The sequence below is a fragment of the Equus quagga genome, chromosome 1 (assembly GCF_021613505.1).
Source record: "Equus quagga isolate Etosha38 chromosome 1, UCLA_HA_Equagga_1.0, whole genome shotgun sequence".
NCBI classification, from domain to species: Eukaryota; Metazoa; Chordata; class Mammalia; order Perissodactyla; family Equidae; genus Equus; species Equus quagga.
In genome coordinates this window covers 77,168,758-77,193,365 of record NC_060267.1, presented here as the reverse complement: position 1 = coordinate 77,193,365, position 24,608 = coordinate 77,168,758, and the positions used below count along the sequence as shown (strand labels likewise).

Below are 24,608 nucleotides of genomic sequence, written 5' to 3'. Positions count from 1 at the left end.
CTGACTTGATGAATTCTTTTTTCTCCTCCTCCAGGGACTTTCCTAACTTCCTTCTGTAAATGAAGGAAGGAGCACATGAGTACATTGTATATAAATATGCTTGGGAAAGATTTCTTCTTCTTCTTTTTTTTTTTTCCTTAAGCCAAATTTGGTTTCTGTTGTAGGCGGTGCTTTCCCTAGCAGGGCAGGGCGTAGAGGGTTGTGGAGGGGGGAGGGAGAGAGGCCAGGGGGAGGAGTAGGCAGCGATTAATTCACCCCCTGTGACAGCTGCTCTTGTATTTAATGGGGGGTCTCTCTGGCCAGGAGGACTCAGAGAACTCTCCAGGACCGGCAGGAGCATGGCAGAGCATCTGGGGCTGGGCTTCGGGGAAACAGCCAGCGTGGAAATGCTGCCAGAGGATGGCAGCTGCAGGCCCCACGCCAGAGCCAGGCTTGCAGCCAGGAGGAGCAGCAGCAGTGCGTGCTGGGCCCTCACCTGCTGCCTGGTGGCGCTCCCCATCCTGGCGGGACTCACCACCTATCTGCTTGTTGGCCAGCTCCGGGCCCAAGGAGAAGCGTGTGCGTTCCAGGTAAGCAAGACTCCTCGCTCACCTGGGGGACCCTCTGCGAGCATCTGACAGCTCTTGCAGCTCTGACTTGAGCTCCTTGATCCATCACACCCCTCGCTGCCACATGCAAAGGCAACGTAGGATGTGAGGGGCACAGAGGTCCAGTGTGGGTTTGCCTCTCAATATTTCCAGGGAATGAATTGTCCCTTTTTATGTTTATTTGGGAACAACCTCAAGCCACATGTTTTTAGATAATTATGATCGTGGTACACTGATAATTTGAGAACATTCTTTTTCTTAAAAAAAAAAAAAAAGGAACTCTTTAAATTACATAACTAACACATGGTCATTGAAAAAACTTAGAAAACACTTAGATAAAGGATAGAAGGTAATTACCATTACCTGTAACCCTGTAGAAATAACCACTCTAAAATGTTAACATTTGGGGGTATATAGTTTCATATTTTTTAACAAGATGGCATTATGTTGAGTCTCCCAGGATGTTATGATTTTATTTATTGTTAATAAATTCACAGCAGCGTGAGGCTATAGATGGTTGTATTATATTCCTGTATGTGTATGTGCAATACTTTATTTAATCAGCCCCCTTTCTTGGGTTTAGAAATAGTCTTTTTCGATGCTCAAGATAGAATCTCCTGCCTGATTGTCTATCTCTCAGGTCCTGCTGGGGGCAGGGAGTAGGCCAGCTGGGGGTCTAGGGGCACAATGGTGCAATGGGGTAGGGGGGTGACAGGTGTCAAGGGGAAAACCTATCATTCTGGACTAGGAACATCAAAAAGCTTAAAGTCTGGAAGATGTGCCATTCAAGTCATAGTCTTTTCTCAAAGATGCTCCTGCATAATCTGGGATGACTGATTTAATCATTTCAGCCCAAAGTATTACATTCCAGAGGAGGAAACAAGCTTTTCCGTTTGTTTCATTGGAAAGCTGCCTTCTAAGCAATGCTGGCCAGCCTCAAAGAAGCGAAGCTGTGAGCAAGCTGCGGCTAAAGTGTAACTCTTACCGCCCCATGAGGGTCAGCCACAGACTGTGATTCAGGCCGCAGCATCTATGGCCACATGCCATCCTTCAGAAAGTGTAGAAATATGCAGATGACCCGGGAATGCTGTTCATAGTAGAAGAGAGCTGCAGGGCATGGGAGGCTGTCACCCCAAGACCACCAGGAGGCTGGTCCCTATAGAACCAAAGTGCAGTGTCCAGTTGACGCTCTGAGACTCTGTCCCTCTTTAGCCAGAAAAAGATGGTTGTTCTTGAATGAGGCGTTGTGTGGCCTCCAGTAAGTCAGCTCTCCTGGGTGCCAAAGGGAAACACTACCTCTGCCCAAAACAATGTCTGAGATCCTCTATGTTGGCAGAAGCCAGAGAATGCATCTGTTGACTTAGGAGACATCCAGTGGAATGGCACGGTCCAGAGGGGTCCGATGACTTGAGCAGTCAGGGGCCAGTGCCTGCCTTATAGTAGGACTCAAGAGACAAAAAGGTTGATACTGTCCACTCCGTTATAGTTAAACCAAGCTGCCAGGAGAGTGGCCAGGTGGGGACGTTTGGAGCTGTGGTTTGGCCAGGCTGTGTAACTTCTTTGTACGTCAGGAGAAAGAGAAAGGGAAACACGGGTGAGGCCGGAGCACATGTAGCAATCTGCGTCCTGAGTAGAAACAGCTGGCCCGTCAGAGAAGCAAGCTTAAAGACAAACGTTTCAAGAGTTCAAAAGGGGTTCAAAGAAGGGGCTGTCTGCTGAGATGCAGACAGATTTAAGGGAACCTCAAGGCCTGGAAGCATCCTGGGGTCAGCAACAGTGGGAAGCCCATCACCACCCTTGGCCTGAGGGGGCAAATGGAGGGAGGAGTTTTAGAGGAATGCAAGGAGACCTTAAAATCTGGATAGGGCCTGCCCAGGGGAGCTGACGGCTGAGTAGAGGACGGCCGGCGCCAAAACAGCAGAGAGGGAGCAGGAAGGGGGGAGCAAACTGCTCTCCACCCCAAGCCTCTCATCCCATCGTCCAGACTCGACTGGAACCCAAGCTCATAGGAGCCAGGGAGCAAGTGTGCCCAGGGGTCACACTAGCGGGGAGCAGGGCAGGGCCGAGAAGGGCACAGAATAGATCCAGAGGGGCTAACAGGGAATAAGCAGCCCAGAGGAGATGGGATTTCTGGGGGAAACCAGTCACTGAGCAGCGCTTGGCTGGACATAACCGCAAAACGTCACGGCTCTTAGACACCTGAGTTTAAACGCCAGCGTAGCTACCTCTACCGTGTGAAAGAGGCATGTGGCTTCATTCCTTTGAGCCTGTTTCCTTTTCTCCCAAAAGAGTATACTAATCTCAATACTCCAACAGCACTGATAAGGCACGAGAAGGAGCAGTTTGTATGATGGGAATGTGGGAGAGGTACATGCACACGGTGACTGTGACGTGATTCTCACGCTACGCCGGGCACCAAGCAGCTACCAAGAAAACTTGATCTTGGCCAAGTTGGATGTGGGAGACGGACAAGGAAATAGGCTACATGCTGTGGAATTCCAGAAGTTCTCCTACCCAAACCCAGGGGGAACAGTCGTTCAGGGAGAGCTTCCTGGAGGAGGCGAGGAAGGTACCCATGGCTAGAATGCTGTGCCTGAGGTCCAGGCCACCAACCTCATTACAGAAAAAGCCATCCGACAGCATAGGCCACTGCCAGTAACAGGTCTTTTCAGGTCCTCCAGCCTAAAGCTGGAAACCAGGCCATCTGACCCCCCGCTCTGTGCTCTCCTCTGCAGTGTCAGGCTGGCCCTCCAAGGGCCGCAGGAAACGCGGTATCAGTAATATCATGGAGGAAAGCACACAACTGTCACCAATGACTGCTCCTCGTCCCCGTGGCAGCCTCCCAGCGAGGAACTCAGAAAGCACTTCATTTCCTCCTCAGAATCGCCTGCTCGGAACTCCTGGGCCCGGGGGCAGTTAGAGCCGCCCGTGTTTTGCCAAGGAGAGCAGAAAGGATCAGAGAGGTGGCATGGCCTGCTCATATTGGGGAAATACAATTGAACACAAAATCTTCTCCCAACCCAGAAATCCCCTCCACCAAGGTAGGAGAGAAAGAAAACATTTTTGTGTGTGTGTATGTGTGAGGAAGATTGGCCGTGAGCAAACATCTGTGCCAGTCTTCCTCTATTTTATGTGGGATGCTGCCATAGCCTGGCTTGATGAGCTGTGCTGGGTCCACACCCAGGATCCGAACCTGTGAACCCTGGGCCACGGAAGCAGAGGGTGCGAACTTCACTACTATGCCACAGGGCTGGCCCCCAAGAAAACACTTTTATTATTGAATAAGCGTTAAACCAGAAAGTGATGCAACCATTCCATACATGTTCTCAAGCTAAACAACAGCTCGTCCTCAAGCAAGAGGCCTTAACAGCATCATTCGTCGCACACGGTTCATCCTGACTTCACCTCGGAATTGGGGTGACCATCTGGGTTAGCTAATCGGCTTGCTCAGGCAGAAAAGCAAACTTCTCATATCTTTATGATAGGAGGTAGTTTTGCAACTTGGAGCAAGATGCCCACCTAAGTTAGCCACCTCCTTTCCCACAGAAACTGGGAGACGGGGGTGCTGTATCTCTTGATGTTCACATTTCAGAGAGATGGCTCCCAGTTCTGGAGAAAGAAAAGGCATATCTAGTCTTCTAAAGCTTTTATGAATGTTTAAAAGAGAAGAGAAAGTACTTAAAAATTTTTGAAAGTAAATGCTCTGGGGACAAGGAGGGGAGGGCAATCTCTTCCATTATTTCCAGCTGGGAGAGCTAAGTTTCCTATTTGTAATTTGCATTTGTCCTTATGATCTAGAATCCATAGTTAGTAAGACCTAGATCCAGAACGTGCACCCAGATCTGTCTCCCCCAAAGTCTGGAATATTCTACAAGGCGGGCAAATACAAAGCACCACTGTGATCTGCCTGAGTAGACTCCGCCAGCCTCACCTCGGGGACAAATAGCAATAACCACCTCGCCCCATTCCCTTTGTGTCCCAGCCTTTGTTCCCTCCTCCTCTTCACGTCCCCCCACCCAGCCCTACAGGCCTCTTCTTCTGCCCACAGCCTCCAGCAAGGTCCATGGAATCTGAGATTCCATTCCCACAGTGGCCCAGGCCCAAAGGCAAGTCAACTCTGAATCAAGGAGAATTAGGAGAGGAGGATCACCCAGCCCTTCAAATGCATTCACAGCCAGAAGAGTAGGCTCAGCAGCAGAGGATAAGCAGATGATGATAACAGCAATCATAATGACATGATATTAACTCCCATCTCACGCTTGCAGAGAGCTCTCACAAACACCATCCTACCAGACAGTCACATCCACCCAGAGATGCAGGCCCGGGGTGAGCACTCATGTCTGGCAGATGCGGAACCTGAAGCAAGAGAGTCAGTGTGAGCGCCTGAGGTCCCGAGGCTGCAGGGGATGGAGCTGGTCTCGGAGGCGGCACATCCAGGTCTCTTTTGGTTTCCACGTTGTCTTCGCACCACCTCCTTCCCACCCACAAGCAAGCTTTGTGATCATGGACAGCACGTTCCATCTGCCCTTTTGATGGATGAATGACTGGATCCCCCTCGTGTGTTGGGGACGCATAGGGAATTCTATTTTACAGAATCCTCTTGTTCCCTAGGCATCCCCAGCACAGAAGGGAGATCCATTCACTCATCCACAAAAAGAGCAAAGTGGAAAAGGGGCACATGTGTATGGTCACAGATGGCTACTAGCCTTTTGGCAGTGAACATGATCTATACAGAAGTCAACATATACTGGCATACAGCTGAAATTGACATAATGTTATAAAGCAATACGACCTCAACAAAAAATAAAAGAAAGAAAGAAATTCTGTGAAGGTGAGGCTGGCTTTGATTCTCCACACAGGAGCCAAAGTGAGTCTTTGAAAACCGTCACTAGATAGTGTCACAGCCGTGTCTCTGTAGTCTCACCCTGTACCATCTTCCCTCCTCTCCCTGCCCCGTCACCAGCCTCTTGGCCACCCTGGCTTTCCTCAGTTTCCCCAGCGCTCCAAGTGCTCTCCTGGTCCTGGTCTTTACCTAGGCTGTTCCCTCTGCCAGGATCACTCTAAGGGACTTCCTCATGCCGCCTTACAACAACCACAGGAGGTTGGCATCACTAAGAATCTTTTCTAATCTAACATAGAGGAGTCAAGACTTGAGACAAGGAGGCTCAAAGGGAAGAGAGTGAGCAAAGCACAGAAACCTCTCTGAGTTTGTTTTCCCATAATACCTCCTGACTGAAGTGCTTTGCAGATTCCAGGTAATCCCATAAAACCCCCAGTGAGCACCTGGCAGGATGAGCACCAGGTGAGCGTTCCTGTCCTTCCCTAAGTAGAAGAGGAAAGCCCCTCACAGATTTGTAGAAACGAAGAGATGGAAATGCCCTTCGTCCAGAGGTCAGCAACGTGGACCCATGGGCCAAGTCTCACCCACTGCCTGTTTTTGCAAATGAAAGTCTTATTGAAACACAGTCACGCCCCTTCGCTTACATACCGCCTGTGGCTGCTTTCACGCTACAACAGCAGAGTTGAGCAGTTGCGACAGAGACCGCATGGCCTGAAAAGTTAATATTTACTAACTGGCCCTTGACAGGAATGGTTTACAGACCCTTGATCTCATCTAATCTCCTCATTTTACAGCTGAGGGAACAGAACATCAGAAACGAGAAGGAAAAGTCCACAGTCACCGAGCAGGTCGGGGGCAGAGCCAGAACGAGATTCAATTTCTACGGTCGGGGGCCTCATTCTACCAGAAAATGAAACCAACTCATGCTTGCCTGGTCCCTAGACTAGACATTGGAAAAGCCACAGCAACTGGCATAGGGATGTTCTAGGTTTTTATTAACAGCAACAAAAACAATTACCGGGAGTGTAAAAAAAATTTTTAACTGGAATCTTTCTTCAGGGGTTGTGTAAGGAAAGAGGTGACGTGATAAACTCATTACCCAGGTCAGTTGCAGAGCAGAAATCAAAACTAGATTTGAGAAGGTTTGGGATAAATGCTTTCAGGTGAAGTGTCCATAAATATGGCATCAGCTAAATGTGTCATGGTGTCACCAGGCAATGGAGAAGTGCAGCTGCCACTGTTTTTAAAAAGTGAGGCATCTCCCTATGTAAAGAGAGAGGAATTCTCTAAGACATATCATTAAGCAAAAAAAGCAAAGGGCATAATAGCGTGTAGAATATGGGCACTTCATTTTCTGGAAACACAATACATATTCACCTAGATGAATGTGTTTATAAACGTGTAGACTGTCTCAGGAGAGGACGAAAGAGACTGGGAACTCTGCCAGCATCCCGGTGGAGGAACTGGGTGGCTGGACGACAAGGGAACGGGAGACACATTTTTAAAGCTTGATCCCTTTGTACAAAATGGATATGTTCCCTATACAAAGAAAAATGGAGACAGTTAAGTGTTTTAGGATCTTTAGACTCCTGGAGAATGTTAGGTAGATGCGCATCTTGGAAAACTCATGGGTCAAAAGCTCAAATCCAGATTGAATTCTAGCCTAGCTGTTTCTTAGCCATGTTACCTAACCTCCCTGGGCCACAGCTTCTTATATATGAAATGAGCTCATTAGAAGTAAAGTACCTAAAGTGTCTGGCAGGGGTGGGGGGGGGGGGGGGGTTAGTAAATGGTAGCAATTATTATTATGATGACCAGGGAACTGCCCTGCTCATGGAACTTATGTCACAGAAGACAACTTCTCTGCCTGCTCTGCAATCTGCCATTACCAGGCCAGAGAGCAGGGTTTGGCACTGGAGAGCTTTGCTTGGTCTCTGATATTTGTGATCTGTGTCTGTGCCTCCTTCTCCACTCTGTGTTGTGAGCTTGTACCCCCAACCCACCCTCCAATCCATTCTTTACCCATCTGCACTGGACCACAGCCTGGGCCTTCTTTGGGCCCTTCGTGGCTTCCACTGCCCTCAGGATGGGTCCACAGGTTCTCCTGTGGCCCACAGGTGCCCTAAGGCCAGGCTCCCATCTTGCCCAGCCTCTGCTCTGGCACACACAGGTGTAACAGAATGCACAACGCTGCCTCAGCCCCAAGCCTGGCAGCCCCTAGAGTGAGCGCTCAGTACTGTGCAACGAACTATCAGGGATGCCATAGAAGACACTGCTTCCCGGGGTGCACCACTGTCCCATCTCTGTCCTTCCCCTCCATGTCCTACTTCTAGAATCATCTACACATATTCCCCCACGTCCTCCATGGTCCCCTCCAATCTCATTTCCATCCCTTCCTTAAAAATCCCTGCAAGGCTCCTGGCCCTTGCTCTCTGCACCCCTCCTCCCCACCCCCCACCCCCACGATGCCCCTGAGCCTCTCCACCCAGACCAACCAGACCCCAGAATGATGCCAGCTCAGTCTTCAGAGTTACAGAGGATTCCACCACATCACAGCTGTGACCTTATAATAACTTCTTATATCCAGACACCACTCTAAGCTTTTTGCTATTTAGGGTTTTGAAAAGAGTAAATGAGATCACACTTAGAAATTCCTTAGCGTGGCGTCTGACATATAAACACATGCAGTTTATGTTTGCCATTATTGCTACATGCACCGTCTCAGGGAATCCTGGAAACTGCACCATGAGGAAAATATTATGATTATCTCCATTCTAGAGATGATGAAACTGAGGCTGGGGAAAGTTAAACCACGTGCTCAAAAGTCACCCAGTCAGAATGTGACATTGGGATGCAAATCCACCATATATGTTCCTCCTAACCACCAGTCTAGTCTGCTTCTGGTCTGAGCTCAGAGAATTATTTACTTCCTGGGGTGGTCAGGAGGATTTGACAATGACACCCTGAAAAGTGCCTGGCACATAGTAAACCCTCAGTAGATGCCAGCCCCCTTCCTCCCCTGGGGGCACCTAGCTGTCTCCAGCACACAGAAGGCACTCACTGTTTGCTGGATGGAGCGAGGGATGGAGGGAGGCACACAGTCCCCAATTTCCCTAAGCCTTACACTCCCCGTCTATAAAACGGGAGGTGAACACCCTCTCTCCATAGCACTGTGCTCAGAGTTCAGCAAGGAGATGTCCAGAAAGCTGTTGTCATAAAGTAGACGCTCAACAGACAGGATTTCCCTGCCCCCCTGCACCTTGGGTGAGCCCTTTTATCTCACTCAAGCTGTTTCCTCTTTTGGAATGAGGATCATAGTGATGATCCCCTTTCAATGTGGTCTAGAGGAAACTGACAGTTGAGGTAAATTGCAAAACCCTGAGCGTGCTCAGTGCCACTGCCCCTGCTGTAGCCTCAGGAAGTCCTGGCAGCCCTGGCAGAGGAGCCCAACGAAGGGCAGAGAAACCAGAGGCGGTGAAGTTGCGTGCAGAAAGACAAAGGACCAGAGGGCGAGCGAGCCGTGGGTGTGAATCCCAAACATTCGCGGCAGCTTGGAGCTGGCAATGCCAGGATGCATTCCTTCCCCTGTTAAAATAAACATTACTCCATGCCCAGCACCGCGAGCTCCCACGTCCTCACCTGACAGGCCACACACTGCCGGGCTGTGGCTGCAGAATGGCTGCAAGAGGTCATCTCCCAGCCTGGTGTCCTTAATGAGGCCCGGCAGCAGCCAACAGCAACAAGCTTGGGTTTTGCAATGGGTGGGGAGTTCATTCCATTCCCTCCACCCATTTGCATTCTGAAAGGGCGGAAGTCTAGAAGCAAACTGTGGACTGAGGAAGCCTCTCCTTTTGGGCAAAGGAGGGGGCCTCTTGTGCGCTTAAAGGATCCCTCCCCATCTGCCGCTAGTCATAAAAACACACAGGTGGCTTCTGTTTGTCACTGAAGTGATGAAACCAAAGGGAAGCTACATGGAACCAACAACACATACCACAAGCATTTATTGAGGCCAAAGAAAAAAGGAAAATGAATTGGATAGCTTCTTTATGTGTGTGGTCTTTCTAAGCATCACAATAACCCTAGGAGGAGTCATTGTTTGCTTTTACGGATGAGGAAAGAGATCCACTGAGGTTAGGTGACATGTCAGGCCACTAGGAAATAATAGAGCTGGGATTTCCACATCTGCTCAGCTGCAAACACCACATTCTTTGCTCTGCACCACTCCAAATGTTGCATGCAAAGCCCCTTCCGGTGCACCTTGGAGGATGATGAAATGAAATAGCCTTGGAATAAAATATTTCCGGGTTGGATTTATTCCTGTGCCAGTACAAACAGAGAGAAGCAAGAGGAAAGGATAAGGAGGCAAATGTCTGTGTATTTCTCCCAGAAGTGCCGGAAGGACGTGAGGGTCATAAAACATTTATGCCTTTGCAGTTGCGGCATTTATGACGGCAAGAAATGGATCTCTCTTCCTGTTTATGAATATACTAGACAGTGGCTACGGAGTACAGGAGAAAGGCTAAACGGGCTGTTAGTTAAAACACACTCAAGGGATTTTTCTGGGGAAATGCCAATAAGAGAATCTCAAAGACCATCTCGCTTCAAATTCCATCATCCACTGTGTGTGCCCAGTTCACGTTCATGGGGCTCCTGATATGTGCCAGGGTCTGTACTTGGTCTAAAGGTTCAGAGCTCAAGCGCTCTGTTTACTCTTTGATCTGTGGCTTACAAAGGCCATAAAAAAAGTGGCACCCTCCTTTGGGAGTTGCTGGAGTATTAGTTGAGGAGCACACGCAAATGCCAATAGGGGACCTGGTACCCAGCGAGAACTCAGAGAGTGGTCTCCTCTTTCCCTTCATCCTGCCTTCCTCCCCGTTTGACAAATTAGAGTAATTCCAAAAATGCCTATAGCCATAGGTCATAGTTATTTTGAGTCAGGGATTACCAATCAACATACGAAAAATAAATGAGAAGGGAAAAAAAAAAAAGAAAATTAAATAAGAGTGAAAATTCTCCTAACTATAGGAACTAAGGGGAAAAGGAGCAGCTTGCTTGGCTTGGGCTAATGAATGCTGATGGTAGCAGACATCCCCCTGTCCACTAACACAGCATGCCCATGGCATACCAATTTGCCTCTTCTGGCTCTGACTCCTGGCCAACCCTTGCAACTTTCCACAAACATTTCTAGACCCACGACTTGGCTCCAAGCAGAGCCTGATGAAAACCTTTAGAGGCCCCCGGACTAAAAGATTATGGCTACCCACCTCTCCATAATTAAAATTTTTTTAATTTAAACAGAAACTCAAAATTTTGCATGTATTCTAAAAAAAAGGTCTCTTTCCTAGTTTTTCGGATTGCAAAATTCTGGCTAAAGTCACTGAAGCTGGATCTTACTGCATCTTCTGCTCTCTTTTCTGTCTGCCTGTTCTGCCTGCCAGACAGACCAGCTCTTTGCCTGCATGCAGCTTGAATTCTACTGGAGAGAGAAAAACAATAAGCACGTAAATAAATAATACCACTGCAGAGAGTGATAAATGCTCACGAGGGAAAATAAAATTGGACCCTTGTTTTCAGCCAGTGATTAGAAAAGGCATTGAAGGGGGAATAAATGACGTTCTTTCGGGGTGCTCTTGGACTCCAGCTCTATTCAGATTTGGAAGTTAACGTTGTAGTGACCAGTGTCCCTCAGGAGCCACCATCTCCTTGGTGCCCCAGAGTAACCCAGAATCAATGGAGGTGAGTCAAGGTGAAGGACAGTAAGAGGTTTTATTGATCTAGTGTTGCCAGCAACCATCTGGAGAGCAGGCATTGAGCCGGCTCAAATACATAGATCTTTCCCCAAATAAGCTACTCCTTCTTCCTCTCAAGATTCCTCTTCATTCATTCCTGCTTCCTATCACAATAATCTTTCTCCCACGGTCGACAGAGCCATCATCAAGAGAAGCAGCAACGGAAGGCTTTAGATGTTGTTCTTGGAAAGAGAGTCCCAGACGACGTTCTTCTTGGGGACTCTTGGAATGTCGTGGTCTTCCCATGCTGTGTTAGGCCTCCTGACTCTTGCATAAGCTGTTGGTCTTGTCTGGAATGCTCATTGCCTTTTATCACCTGGCTAATACCTGGGAGACCTCTAAGACTCAGTTCAGGGTAATTTCCCCTGATTCCCCCACTCTGGGCCAGGTTCCTGTTTTCTGAACTCTGTGTTTCCCCTCTGTCATAGTGCATGAAACTACTGATACTTGTCCATCCGCCACACCAGATAAAGAGCTTGTCCAGAAGATGTAAGGTTCAATGGCCCAGGGCTTGGTCTTCCGGAGTCAATTGACCTAGGTTAAAATCCTACTCCTCCACTTTCCAGATATAGGACATTGGGCAAGTCACTTCACTTCCGTGAGCCCCATTTTCAAGATTAGGGTGAGAATAGCCTCTACCTTAGAGAGCCCTTGCGAAGCTGAAGGAGATGATGCCTGTGAATGGCTTAGCATAGCACAGTGTCCCATCTCATTCAAAAAACAGTAGCTACACTTACTGCATTTTTCAGGTTCCTTGAATCATTCACTGTGGTTGCCTCATGGCTGGAGCACAGAGGACTTGGAGAGGAGTAAATAGCGGGCAACAAGACTTGGGGGGTAAATTGGGACTTTGAATGCCAAAATAAGTATTTGGGACTATCTTGAAGGCCATGAGGAGCCATGGAAAGTTTTATGAGCAGAGCTGTGTCTCAATAAAGTGATGCTTTAGAAAAAGCCCCCTGCAGGCAGGCTGGGAGATGGATTAGAGAAAAGGAGAAAGCAGAAGCAGGAAGATCTGTTAACAGGCTGTTGGGAGAATCCAGGAGAACAACGTGCTGGGGCCTGGAGTAGAGGCACAAAAGAGAAAAACTCCCAAATAGAAATGACAGCTTGTCTTCATGGAAGAAGAAAAGCTAATTTCTGGCCTGGTAACCGATGGGAAGCAGTAGTGGTGCCATTAATAGACTTAGGAAGCAGAGAAACGGGAGCCGGAAGTCATTCGAAGTCATTCAAAGACAAGATCTTTGCCCTTAAGAGGGCTTCCAGTAGAGCTCAGGTTGCCTGGCTTGGGAGTAAAAAGAGCCTGACTGTCTGGGCTCCAACATGATCACTGTTGTCACAGAACTGCTACAGATCTAGACTCAAAAATGGCACGGCTACATTCACGTGACCACACATATGGGTATAGACACACCCATGCACACAATACCACAGCACAGACACATGTAGATGCACAGATGCAAAAACACATCGATTCACACACTTTCCCACTGATGGAGCTGTCTTCTGTCTTACTCACACAGACACACAATTCCTCATTCACAAGTACACTCTCACACACACATACGGGTTTTAAGATGTAAATCTGATCAAGCGTCCCTGGTTACATGAGGATCACCATTTGTGGGGACTGTGTAGTTACGAGAACCAAATCAGAAGACTCTGGGTTGAGTCAAAATCCTATCTGAGAAGGTTTTTTGGAAACATTGTAGAATGTAAGATGGTGATTTTATTGCTCCTGAGCTTTCTATTCAGGCATGTGAGTGGAGGTGCCTTCATTTCCATGCATTCTTTGCACTGACTCATACATTTTCTGAGTGGATCGTTATCTCAAAGCTGGGGGTTATCTAGGGCTACAGATGCTGTTATTCCCATTTTACAAATGGCGACACCAAAGCTCAGAGAAGAAAAGTGTCTTGATCAAGATTATCATGTTAATAAATGGTGGAACTAGGATTCAAATTCAGGTCTGTCTGCCTCCAAATCAATTACCCGTCCACCAGCACATGATATCTGAAATGGCTCACAGACTAGGATTGTAGTGATGAAAAAGTCTTCATCTCTTGCAAGGGAACAAGGAAGAATTGTTGAGGCTGCTGAGAAGGAGAACATAGCCATTATTTCTTTTTTGGTATCACTTTCTTAAAATAGCTCCAATTTTTAAATTGCGGTGAGGAAAAGAAAATAAAGCAAGTGTCATTTTTCGTTCAAATAACAGAAGCAATGACAAGATGTCAGAGTGCTCTAAAGCAGAACAAGAAAAGCTCTTAGGATAGAACCTTCAAGTTGAGCTTCAGAGACAAGCATAAGAGAGTGAAAGCTCTTTAGGGATGCTGGAGGATGAAAGGGGAAAGCTTGGGTACCAGATTCCCATCCCCAAAATATTTCACTCCCGTATCCTTCATCTCAGAGTGACCAGGCAGGGTAGCAGCAGCATCTTAATCATTCCCATGCCATGGGAAGCTGTGTGGGTGTTGGGGTCAAAAGGACCACAGATGGTCTGAGCTATATCTTTCTTTCCTAACAGACTCCAAGAGAACAAGAGTTTGGATCTTCACATCAGCGAGCTTGTAAGTGTGTTCATATCTGATGCCTTTTCTTCTTGGGAACAAAAACACATCTAGTAGTTCTGGGATGTAGGAGGTTCAGAAGGTTGTAAACCCAGAGGAGAAGTAAGGGTCTTCTTCAGTCACTAAGAAGGCAAAATGGTGCCGTGACCAAATTCACAGCCTGTGGAGTCGATGGTCTTTGGGCAAATAATTTCATCTGTCTGTCTCAGTTTACTCACCTATCAAAATGATTATAACAGTGTCTATCTCCCAGGGTTAGTCTGGATTAAATTAGTTAATTCCTATAAAGGTATTAGAACAATGCCTAACACATCAAAAGTACACAATGATTTTTCCTTTTTATCATCGACAGCATCATCTTTATCACAAAGAACACACTCGTCTATTATAATCATCCCTGAGAACCAAAAGGAAATTCTGGGGTCTTCTGGAGAAGTGACAGGGAAACAGCAGAAGAGAGGAAAAGGGACGTGCCAAGATCACATAGCTACAGACTTCTTTCCATCCAGTTCTGTCAGGCCATCCAGTTGCCTCAGTGTCTATAGTTAAAGGGACCATGAAGAAGGCCAAAGGCCAATCAGCTCCCACAGAAGCAGTGGGAGGAAAAGAGAGGCAAAGTGAGCTGTATTGAGCACCAACCATGTGCCAGGAATCTTCTGAGAACTCTCCACCCGTGGTAGGAATTGATGTGCCCACGTTAGATGTGAGAAAACAGAGTCTCAGACAGGTTAGATAGCTTGCCCAAAGTCACAGGGCCAAGATTCATTTGTATTCAAGATTCCTTCTCCTGAGGCTCCCGTCCCCTCAAAAAACCTGCAAAGATTAGAACTGAATCAAGCTGGAGGAGAGGAATGATTCTCTCCGGTTGCGGGTGCCACGCAATCCCCAAAATACTGTCTTCCCTTCAGCCACCCTCTGACTCAGCATTTTTCTCCCATCCTTACAGACCTTCCTCCCGAAGCCAGTGGAGGTGGAGATAAGCCGAGGGCACATCTGACAGGTAATTCCCCCTGGTGTGTTTTGCAGGAGACTAAGGGCCAAAGGTCTGGGATTTCTTTCAGAGTGTTTGCCAGAACTCACTCTGGGAGCTTCGATTTGGAAACCACACCCCCTGGTAACAGACTCCTCCTCTCAGTTGAAGGTTTTCAGATGTCTTCCTCATTTGAGGGGTCCAAAGGCAAATGTCTAGTGGTGTTTTCTTTCAGAATCTATTAGCCTTCTTTCTTTTTCTACTGTCGCTCTCCTTCATTCACACACTCAGTCATTCAGGAATGGCTTTACTCAGACTCAGAGATTCACATAATTCTAAATCTGGTCAAAGATGAAACATCCCCTGAGTTGCCAATTTATGAGTCCATCTGTGCCCTATTCAAAATGAAGTTATTGGACGTGTACATTCGGGTAGGTAGAAAAGTCCAAAGGATTTGCATTGATTTGAAGACATGAAGAGCAATCTCACAATATCACCAGTTAGCCAGCTTCCCAAGTTTACTATCAAAATTCCTAGCATCTCATGCCTAGAGTTGCATATCCATCTAAGACTATGAAGAAAAGAGCAAGACTGTGCAGAAGGATGTGCTAAAAAGCCATTTGAAAACTAGAGCTAGAAAGCAAGCCTACCTTCCTGACCTAAAGGAAAATTTGCAACCCACGGAGGGATATCCTTGTGCCCAACACATTTGTCTTAACGTTTAGCCAAGAGGAAACTGTTTGTGGTGAATCCTGAGTGAGGATTAAGACCAGGGAGATGTCAAGTTGCCATCACTTACCACTTGCCTATAAGAATGGGAGGGTTTGAACAGGCTGGGCGGGAAAATCCTCAAACCTGAGTGTGGAGATGCCAACCCTCTTCCTATTGAATGGGGAGAATAGAAATTGGAAAGGGAATCTAGGTTCTACTGAGCTCCTAATATGGACCAGGCAATGTGATTGACGTGTCCCAAGTCACACAACTAAGAAGCGCTGAGATTCAAGCTCGACTCTTAGAACTGCACTGTTTCCGTGACAACATACTTCTTACCCAAACTCCCCCTTATTGCTGTGTTGACATTGCTAATTACATATCAATTTGGCCGAACTTCCTTTGTCTAGAGACTAAGTGATTTTTGCCTTTGCACCATCCGAGAGGATTTTTTTTTTCAAATCTACAGCATCATCCACAAAGAAGGTTTTGAGACTATCAGAGGTGACTAATAAAATGCCTTTCACAGATTTTGCAAAGAAGCAACAGAGCTCTCCAGGGGCCACTTAGTGCAGAGGCCAGGGGAGACCACACACATTCTGAACATGTGTCATAATTGCAAAGTAAACCATAGTCCAGTCAGCAATGGGAAAGATGCTTTAGAAAAATCCAAGAACCAGGTTTCTGGTCAACCACCAAGGGTGAAGGTTGCTAAATGCTTCTTTGAACATAACCCATCCCCAAACTGTTGCTGACAATACATGATGGTGATTGCTATGGATTTCAAAAGCAGTTGTAAGAAACTAAAATAGATGTTTATTTTTCCTGAAAATTATTGGTTGTATTGCAGATTATCTTATTTGAAATCAATGGTTTCATTTGACTCATTTTTTTCTGCTCCAGCTGCTTCATAAAAGCATTCACTCATATGTTCTATGTAATGTATATTTGTAAGTAGCACACCCATAAGAACATATTAAACTATATAAAATGAAATAAACTTACTTTTCAATCCGTCAAAATGAAAGATGCCAGTTTATTTGAGGCAAGAAAATAAATACGTATTGAGAACTGCTGTATCCGGCCATCGTAATAAAAATGTTCATGTCTCTTTCATCCACTTGATCTTCAGAACAAAACTATGAGGGAGCTTTACCTCCAGTTCACAGACAGGAAATTGAGGATCAGAGATGAGAAGGAACCCACATAATTGATTAATAACCCAGCTTGCCCTAGGGTCAGGATTGAAACGAGGCCTAATTGGCTCAGAGCCCTGGTCCTTGCCATTCCACGAGTCAATATTACACTGGCTTATATTTTTGCCCTATTGATGTGGGAGAAGGAATTCCAAAATGTTCTGGATCTCTGGTTCCTGCCTGTTGATTTTTTAATTACTGCCTGCGTTTCAAGCGACTTTGGACCACGTCATTGGGAGTGACAGGGAGCATCTGGCTCTCTCAGGAAACGTCCCCTCTTTGTAGCAGAGCACATCTGAAACAAAAAGGCTAATAAATGCGAATGTACTTTAGAGAATATTCTTCATAGCTGGGATTTTATACACACCATCTCTTTCCATTCTTTCCACAGGTATTATTATCTCTTTTTTTTTTTTAAGGAAAGATATGTCAAATAAAAACAAATCTTGACTTAGGAAGGAGAGACTTTACTCAAAAGGATTATTGCAGGGTAGGAAGCAAGGAAAGGGAAGGGACTATTGCAATAGGGAGAATGCTCTGGCCATAAACTCAGCAAGTGTCTGCAGAGTTAGGCTAAAAGGGTTTTTCTTTCATTGGGAGGCATAAACAAAGCTAGAAAGAGCCAGGTGGGGGTAAGTGGAAGAAAAGTTGGCGTGATAGGATCAGAGAATGTCTTACCCTGAGGCCAGCCAATGCTGGGGAGAGATTGTACACAAGCTGAGGCTGAGAGCCGGGCAAAGCTCAGGAGGCCAGAGGAAGGAGAGAAGCTTGATCAAAGTTTGGTTAACAAGCGTGTTGTTCCAATGGCTCGAGGGGAACAAAACAGTTCAGCTAATCCCTTAGGAGACAAAGACTGGGAATTTGGAGGGTCTGTTGTCTGGCCTTGTCATAGGTAAACAAGGGGACATCCACCAGTCTTACTCACGTCATTTGGGGAAGAGTGGGTCTTTGCAGTAAACTGTTTTCCAAAACACAAAACAGCGAGGCGATTTCTTAACATTCACTGTTTTTCAGGATCACAGGGCTTGGGTAAAATTCAAAATTGTCAGATACGAAAACTCAGGCTCAGAGAGGCAAGGTTTCTGCCCCCCGTCCCCTGCCGAAGATGCTACTCTCTGAACAATGTTTCTGTCCACTGGCATACCCTCCATTCATTCCTCCTCAAGGAGCTTGGTAGCTCTTGGTTTTATTCAATCACGTTACTCTTTGAAAACGATATGAGGCTCTTGAGCAAAGCTCACAGGTTCTGACAACGCAAATTAAATCTCTCTCTTGTCTTTGCAGTTGTGAGACAAACCCCCACACAGCCCGTGAAAAATCAGTTCCCGGCCCTGCATTGGGAGCATGAACTTGGCTTGGCCTTCACCAAGAACCGGATGAACTACACCAACAAATTCCTGGTGATCCCAGAGCAGGGAGATTACTTTGTTTACTCCCAGGTCACATTCCGGGGGACCACATCCGAGTGTGGCGAAATCGGCCAAGGGAGCCGACTGAACAAGCCAGACTCCATCATCGTGGTCATCACCAAGGTAACAGATAGTTACCCAGAGCCGACCCAGCTCCTAATGGGAACCAAGTCAGTGTGTGAAATAGGCAGCAACTGGTTCCAACCCATCTATCTAGGGGCCATGTTCTCCTTGCAAGAAGGGGACAAGCTGATGGTGAACGTCAGTGACATCTCCTTGGTAGATTACACAAAAGAAGATAAAACCTTCTTTGGAGCCTTCTTGCTATAGAGGCAGGATGGACGTCATCCTGTGAAGGTCCTCTGGCTCCTAGCTCCTAATTTCTTTTCATATGTAATTATAACCAGAGGTTTTCCTGGAGCGTTCCACAGAGACAGTGGTTTAGCTATGAAATTTAGGGCCCATAAGTTCACACTCTATTTGCCTTCCTGATGACAATACTAATTGGAAAAAGGCAGAAGAGTGCAGACCTATAATTGTGGTTGCTTGGAAGAGTGGTGAGTTTCTAAACGTTAGAACACTGATCATCAAATGAACAGATGATCTACTCGGAACATTTCCACACCTTCTTACTATGTGTTTGTCACCAGTGGGCCCAATTATTGTGCAATTTGATTATGAAGTATTTGCTTCACTTCAGGAGCCTTGAACAAAATCCAAAACCCTAGAAAACAGTGTAAACCCTTCAGAGGTGAAATCCTTAATCAGTTTCCCCAAGCACATAGTTTAATGCCTTGCTTAAAAAATGAAAAGAGAGCAGGTATTTCTCAAGAACATTCTCAAAAGAAAGAAATTGGTTTTCACGCCATCTATGGCAAATGAGAAAAGTTGCCTTTCCCTTTATCATGTACGTGGGCATCAAAGCAAGCAAGTATGAGTTCTACATGCAGATCAAAAACACAACAATAGCATTTATTCGGCATGATTTTCTTGAGCACCTTTCATGTTCTGGAAACTCTCTTAACCCAGAAGACACTGCGAAGAACAAGAAAGACTCTACTCAAAATCACTAGATGGCTCCTGGTCAAACATCACTCAACATATTCCAAGGACAGACTCCAAGTCCTCAAAAATGTGTCATCTGACGCTGTTACATAAGATTTCTGGAGCTTTCCTCACTGTGAAAGATATCCAGCCAATTAGGTCACTCACGAAACTTGAAGACAGATTTCTAGCTAACTAGACCAGCTAGACAACAAACTTGCTGGATGCCAGGAAACAGTGGACTTATTCCTTGGGGAGAAAAAAAAAAAGTCATTCACCAAATCTGGAAAAGTTCTTCCACGTCTGCTCTGAGGTCTGATTCACGACTTTATTTGTAGAGTGTTATATGGGTATTTTTCTCCTAAAATATTCCAAAGGATTTAAATATAGGATTAGCTGATCAGCCGAGCCACACTTTCTTCCCTGGAGGAGAGACTGAACACTGAGCAGGTCCCTCCTATACTTCCATGAGTTTACGTTCTCTAATCTGTGTGATTTTCCTGCATGGATATGTCATGGATGGGAGGGGCAGTTCCGCTGGTTTAGCCTATGCTGACTTGTCTTAAAGCAGGAAGCCACCAATTTGTTTCTCAAGATCCAATGAGTTCATGGGGATGAAGCACGTTAACTCTGAGCATTCTGTGAAGTCTGAGAGCATGTCAGGATGATGTGGAGAGTGATCTTCAGCATCTTGGCCTGTATTATAAATGCTCCCTATTGTAGGAGACCTCACGGATGGGTCTAAAGGCAAACTTGGCACCAAAACCATTCTTAGCCTTGTTGCCAGGAGAATGTAGAGGCACAGAGGTGCGTGATGGGGCTCCTGAGCACAAGGATTGCTTGATCAGTACTTGATCAATATCTGTTGAGTTATAATTAAACAAAAATTAGTTTCCGGTTCCTCAGTTGGGAGGTTAAGACTCCAAGCCCTTCAGCTTCTCAAAACAGTCAGCACAAGGCTCAGCTGGAGCACAGAGAAGGGTGTGGTCACCTCCACCTGGGTGGGAAGAGTCTTCATAAAGGAAGTGAAGCCCGGGTGACTCGTGCAAGAAGGTGGGCGGACTGCAGATGGCCTTGGGGAAAGGGCATCTCAGACGGAGGAAATACCCTTTACTTAAGCAGAAAGCAAAGGTTTCTCAGTAACTACAAAACCAACTTGAAAAGAGAATGCTCCCACAACCGACTCCTAGAACAATATTTGTTGGTAGATCAGGAATGCTTTCTCAACGACCCTAGTGTGGCTCCATGATCCGAACTACCCCTCAGTGAGAAAATAAAATGCTCTGTCTGCATTTGCGTGAGAGAGCCAAGCAACTTGGGGTGCAAGAAAAGATTTCCCCTGAAGAGGCCAGAGTGACTTGTTCACTTTCTCCTCCAATAAAAGGAACCCTTCTTCCAAGGCCTTCAAATCTGCCCGCTGTTCCATAGGAAATCTGGTGGATTTGGAGTTTATCCAAGAAATGGGAATTCCCTACCCTCCTAAAAGACTTGAGACTTCGGAGAAATCCCTGCCACATATTTATTTTTCTCCTGTCATAAGCTTTTTATTGAAGAATATATTGTGCTCAAGTTTTTCACTGCTGAATGTGTTAAGTTCTCTATGATATATTACAATATATGTTTTACTGTTCAGAAAAGCCCAGCCAAACATTCCTAGTAGGCCTCCAGTCAGAATCTTTATTTCCTAGACATTTTTCCATGGCGAAAATTAGTGCACTCGTTTGAAAAATGAAGTAGGAGAAATGGTTTTTAGGAACATGTGATGGTTCCCTAAAAGGAATCAATGGGATGCATTCGAGGATTTGAAAGGGAAGAAGCAGCTTATGTGTTTTAGGAAATAGTTAATTTAGGGGGAAAATGCTTTAGTGGTTCAATGTCTCTCGAAAGGCTGAATTCAAATCAATTCCACAAACATTTACTGAGTACCTATTCGCCCTGGGGACACAAAGATAAATTAATTTAGTCTCAGATGTGTTTATTCTAACTGCTCAGCACCTCCACCGTCCACAGATTCTTTCATTTATTTTGGTTGTATTAGCTAATTAACTAGCTAACTTTAGGCACATGGATATTTTCTCATTACGAAAATGGGTGCCACTTGATGAAGGATGATCATTAACAAAATGATTTGTGCTTAACTCTAAGTGGTTTTTTAAATAGCTACCCAAGGACAATTTTTCACAAATAAAAGGGGGGAAAATAAAGAGACCATTTGCTATGGTGGAATCCATTATTTAAGCCACACATAGAGAGAGGTTATTATCTGCTGGACTCGAGCTTGGCCATCAACACCCTTGAAAATGTTAGAACTTTATGGATGACCCTAGACGTGCTTGGACAAGCCTGTGTTCCTCAGCAAATACAGGAACCATAATCAAGCATGGGGTCACTAGCATGTTGACCCTAGTATGGTTTAGATATATTTGGCAGAAGACAATTGCTTAAGCTACTAAAATTCCTAAATTTTTTTAACTAAGGTACAGTAGAATGTGAAAAGGTGCACTTTCACATCCTGAAAATGTCTGGTTCGCTTCAATAACATGGCACGCCAAAGCCCTTGGCTCCATTTCAATCTAAGCTACGTCACCCTGGAGGAAATTCCACCTCCGTGCTCGTCAGTAACCCTTCTGGATTATAAAATTTCAACTAGCTGTCTGTGCACAAGGCACGTCCGTTGCCAACATTCTCTTGCAAGGTATTTTCCCAAGTCCTTTCCCAATTGTATTTCCATGATTGTGACATTGGGGATTAGTTCTTTAGGACAGGGCCATTTATATTCTACACCTTGCAAAACATATGCAGAAGTCTCTGGCCTCAAGATTTCTTACTCTCCTAGGGCTCAGAGTCCTGGAAGTGTTTTGCCATTTTTAACAGAATTTTTTTTGAGTGTGCATCACTGTCTTGGATATTAACAGCGATTGCATCATCTCGGGAGCTGATCCACTTCAGTGGACGGTTAACCCCTGAATCCTTTAGCTCCAGTAGTGAGAAACTTCTTCCATGTCTGCCTAGGAGGATCCTTTCACAGGATCTGAAAGTACAACTTTTCACATTCTACTGTATCTTAGTTAAAAAATCTAGGAATTTTAGTAGCTTAGGCAATTCTGTTCTGCCAAATATATCTAAACCATGCTAGGGTCAACATGCCAGAAGAAAGAGATATGGCTGACGAGTTCCAGGTATAGGGTCACCATTTCTGACTTAATACTCAAAAGAACTTTCTACCCAAAAATAGAACGTCCCCAGATAGTGATTTCTCAGTCCTTGGGGATATTCAAGCAAAGGGCTTATCTCATGGGTTTTGGAGAAGCCACGCTTTCATTAAGGTGGGAGGAGGGACTGAGCTTAAAGATGTCGAAGGTCTTTTCCGAATCTCTGATTCTGTGGCCGTTTTCGACTGAATTCTGTGAGTTCTATTTGATCATTAAGAACTTGGCAGGCCTTCTCAAGAATTCAGTGGCTTCCGGCCTAGAAGTGGTCGCCTTTTCCCACTTGTTCAGAGCGTGTCTGACATAAAATGAGTCTGAGATCTTGCCCAATAGAGGATATCGCGGAATTTTAGAACTGATGGCATCTGAGAGCTTATCTACTCCAAGTTACATCATTTTAAGGATAAAGAAACCCAGACACAGACTGATGACACAAACAGCCCAATGCAGACAATAGGTAGTAACAGTGTTGAAATCAGAATTCATATCTCCTGACCCCAAGCCCAGCAGTGTTCCCATTTCATCCCGGAATCAGTTATTTTCTGAGCATCTGTCACATGACAGCACTTACTTAGATGCCGGAGAGCCAAGACGAGAGGGAACACGACAGGCAACTCCCCATCTCATGGGGATATATTCAGGAGGAAAGAGACACTCAATTTCAAGTAAATAAAGTAGCCGAATGTAACCAAATGATTTTATTGTTAAAGTCATTAAAATATGTAACCTTCCCCTCTTTTGTTTTGGGGGTGTACAGATGCAACATATCTAGGTGTTTCTGTGGTTTAAGTGATAAGCCCCATGTGCTTTCATTGATTTTATGTTTTATGTTAAAACATCGCAACCCCAAGGTAAACTGCATATTGTATGTTGTTGGAATGAACTTAACTGGATGCCTCCCATGTCTTCAGGCACTACTGTGTGAATTCCAATCTCTGTGAATGAAACGTTGTATGTGTTAATGTATTTAATAGATGTAATTTAATAAATCGGCGTCGAAAGCCACAGAATTTTAATAACCAAGTCAACTCTTTTGTTAATCTGTTCCTTTCTTTTTCTTTCTCAGTTAAAGCCTCTGGGCAAGTTATTGGGGTCTTAAAAACGCATCTAGTTCTCCATGTACTTGAATGCAAAATGGCAACTGATTTTCATAATAAATCTTATAACAAGATTATGTGAAACCCCACAGCTGGTGCCGCTCTGGTCAGGTGAGGGAAAGAGAGAGAAGGGAATTGCCTGAGTTCTTCTTATGAATTAGGAGATTCTGTAGTTAAGTGGCCTAAATTCGTATTGAACAACCCTGGAAAAGAGAAAGAGAGGCCAGAGAGAGCCATGTTAATACTTGATGGAGCCGAGTTCCCACCCAGGTCTCTCTGACACTACACCCCACTGGCTCTCAGGAGAACAGCAGTCAGCAGGAGTCCAAAGGGTCCGACTCATCCATCTCTTTCCATTTTCCAAAGCGGCAGTTGGAGTCACCACTAATGTTCAAATGATATTAGATGGGGACCATATTAAATCATCATTTCTGTGGGTCAAAAATAGTCACATGTGGATCAAAAATAGTCACATAGGGGCTGGCCCTGTGGCCAAGTGGTTAAGTTTGCACTCTCCACTTCGGCAGGCCAAGGTTCCCCAGTTTGTGTCCTGGCATGGACCTATGCACGGCTCATCAGGCCATGCTGTGGTGGCGTCCCACATAGAAGAACTAGAATGACCTGCACCTGGGATACACAACTATGTACTGGGGCTTTGGGGAGAAAAAGAAAAAACGAGGAAGATGGGCAATAAATGTTAGCTCAGGGCCAATCTTCCTCAGCAAAAATTAAAAAATAGTCACATAGAAATTTTGTTTCTATCAGTTTCCATCTGATAGTTACAGGTAGAACCAGACCAGGATTAAAGAAAGAAGAGGGTAAGGCTCTCTTCCAGAGCATCAGTCTCAAGTTGCCCTCCCGGTGGGAAACCTGAGAACACACTGACATCCTTCTGAAATCCAGTTCTCACATTTAGCTTGTACCCACTCCTGGGAGAGAGAAGAAGAAAACATTTTTTACACTTGTGGAGAGAAATACATTATTTGGCCTAAATTTATTAAAGGCAAATATCACAAAAGTCAAAATGCCAGTTTTCCAGATGAAAACTATTGTTCACCTAATCTAGCTCACCACAGACAACTTTTTAGATCAAATCTCAAAAGGACACTCCATTCCTAGGAACTCTGGAGCAAGGAGACAAAACTAACCACCTCTCCTGATGTGTATCCACTTGTCCACAGTGGAT

At 45.5% G+C, this 24,608-nt stretch overlaps 1 protein-coding gene and 1 long non-coding RNA gene across 2 annotated transcripts in view; one reads left to right on the top strand and one right to left on the bottom strand.

Moving 5' to 3' along the window:
- LOC124226144 (uncharacterized) overlaps positions 1–9,152 on the bottom strand; it is a 40,692-nt gene extending 31,540 nt beyond the window's left edge. The window contains exon 1 of the long non-coding RNA XR_006885210.1: positions 9,067–9,152. This is a non-coding gene — a long non-coding RNA (uncharacterized LOC124226144). The remainder of the gene's footprint in view (positions 1–9,066) is intronic.
- TNFSF15 (TNF superfamily member 15) lies at positions 261–23,326 on the top strand. The gene is made up of 4 exons (XM_046638963.1): positions 261–569; positions 13,744–13,786; positions 14,733–14,786; positions 17,948–23,326. Exons 1-4 carry the CDS (start codon positions 339–341, stop codon positions 18,400–18,402), a joined length of 783 nt encoding a protein of 260 aa, XP_046494919.1. The 5' UTR covers positions 261–338; the 3' UTR covers positions 18,403–23,326.
- The last annotated feature ends 1,282 nt before the right edge of the window (positions 23,327–24,608 follow it).

Coding starts and splice junctions, on each gene's coding strand:
- TNFSF15 (XM_046638963.1), top strand. CDS start 339: ATGGCAGAGCATCTGGGGCTGGGCTTCGGGGAAACAGCCAGCGTGGAA. Junction 570..13,743: donor GAGAAGCGTGTGCGTTCCAG/GTAAGCAAGACT, acceptor CTTTCCTAACAG/ACTCCAAGAGAACAAGAGTT. Junction 13,787..14,732: donor ATCTTCACATCAGCGAGCTT/GTAAGTGTGTTC, acceptor CCATCCTTACAG/ACCTTCCTCCCGAAGCCAGT.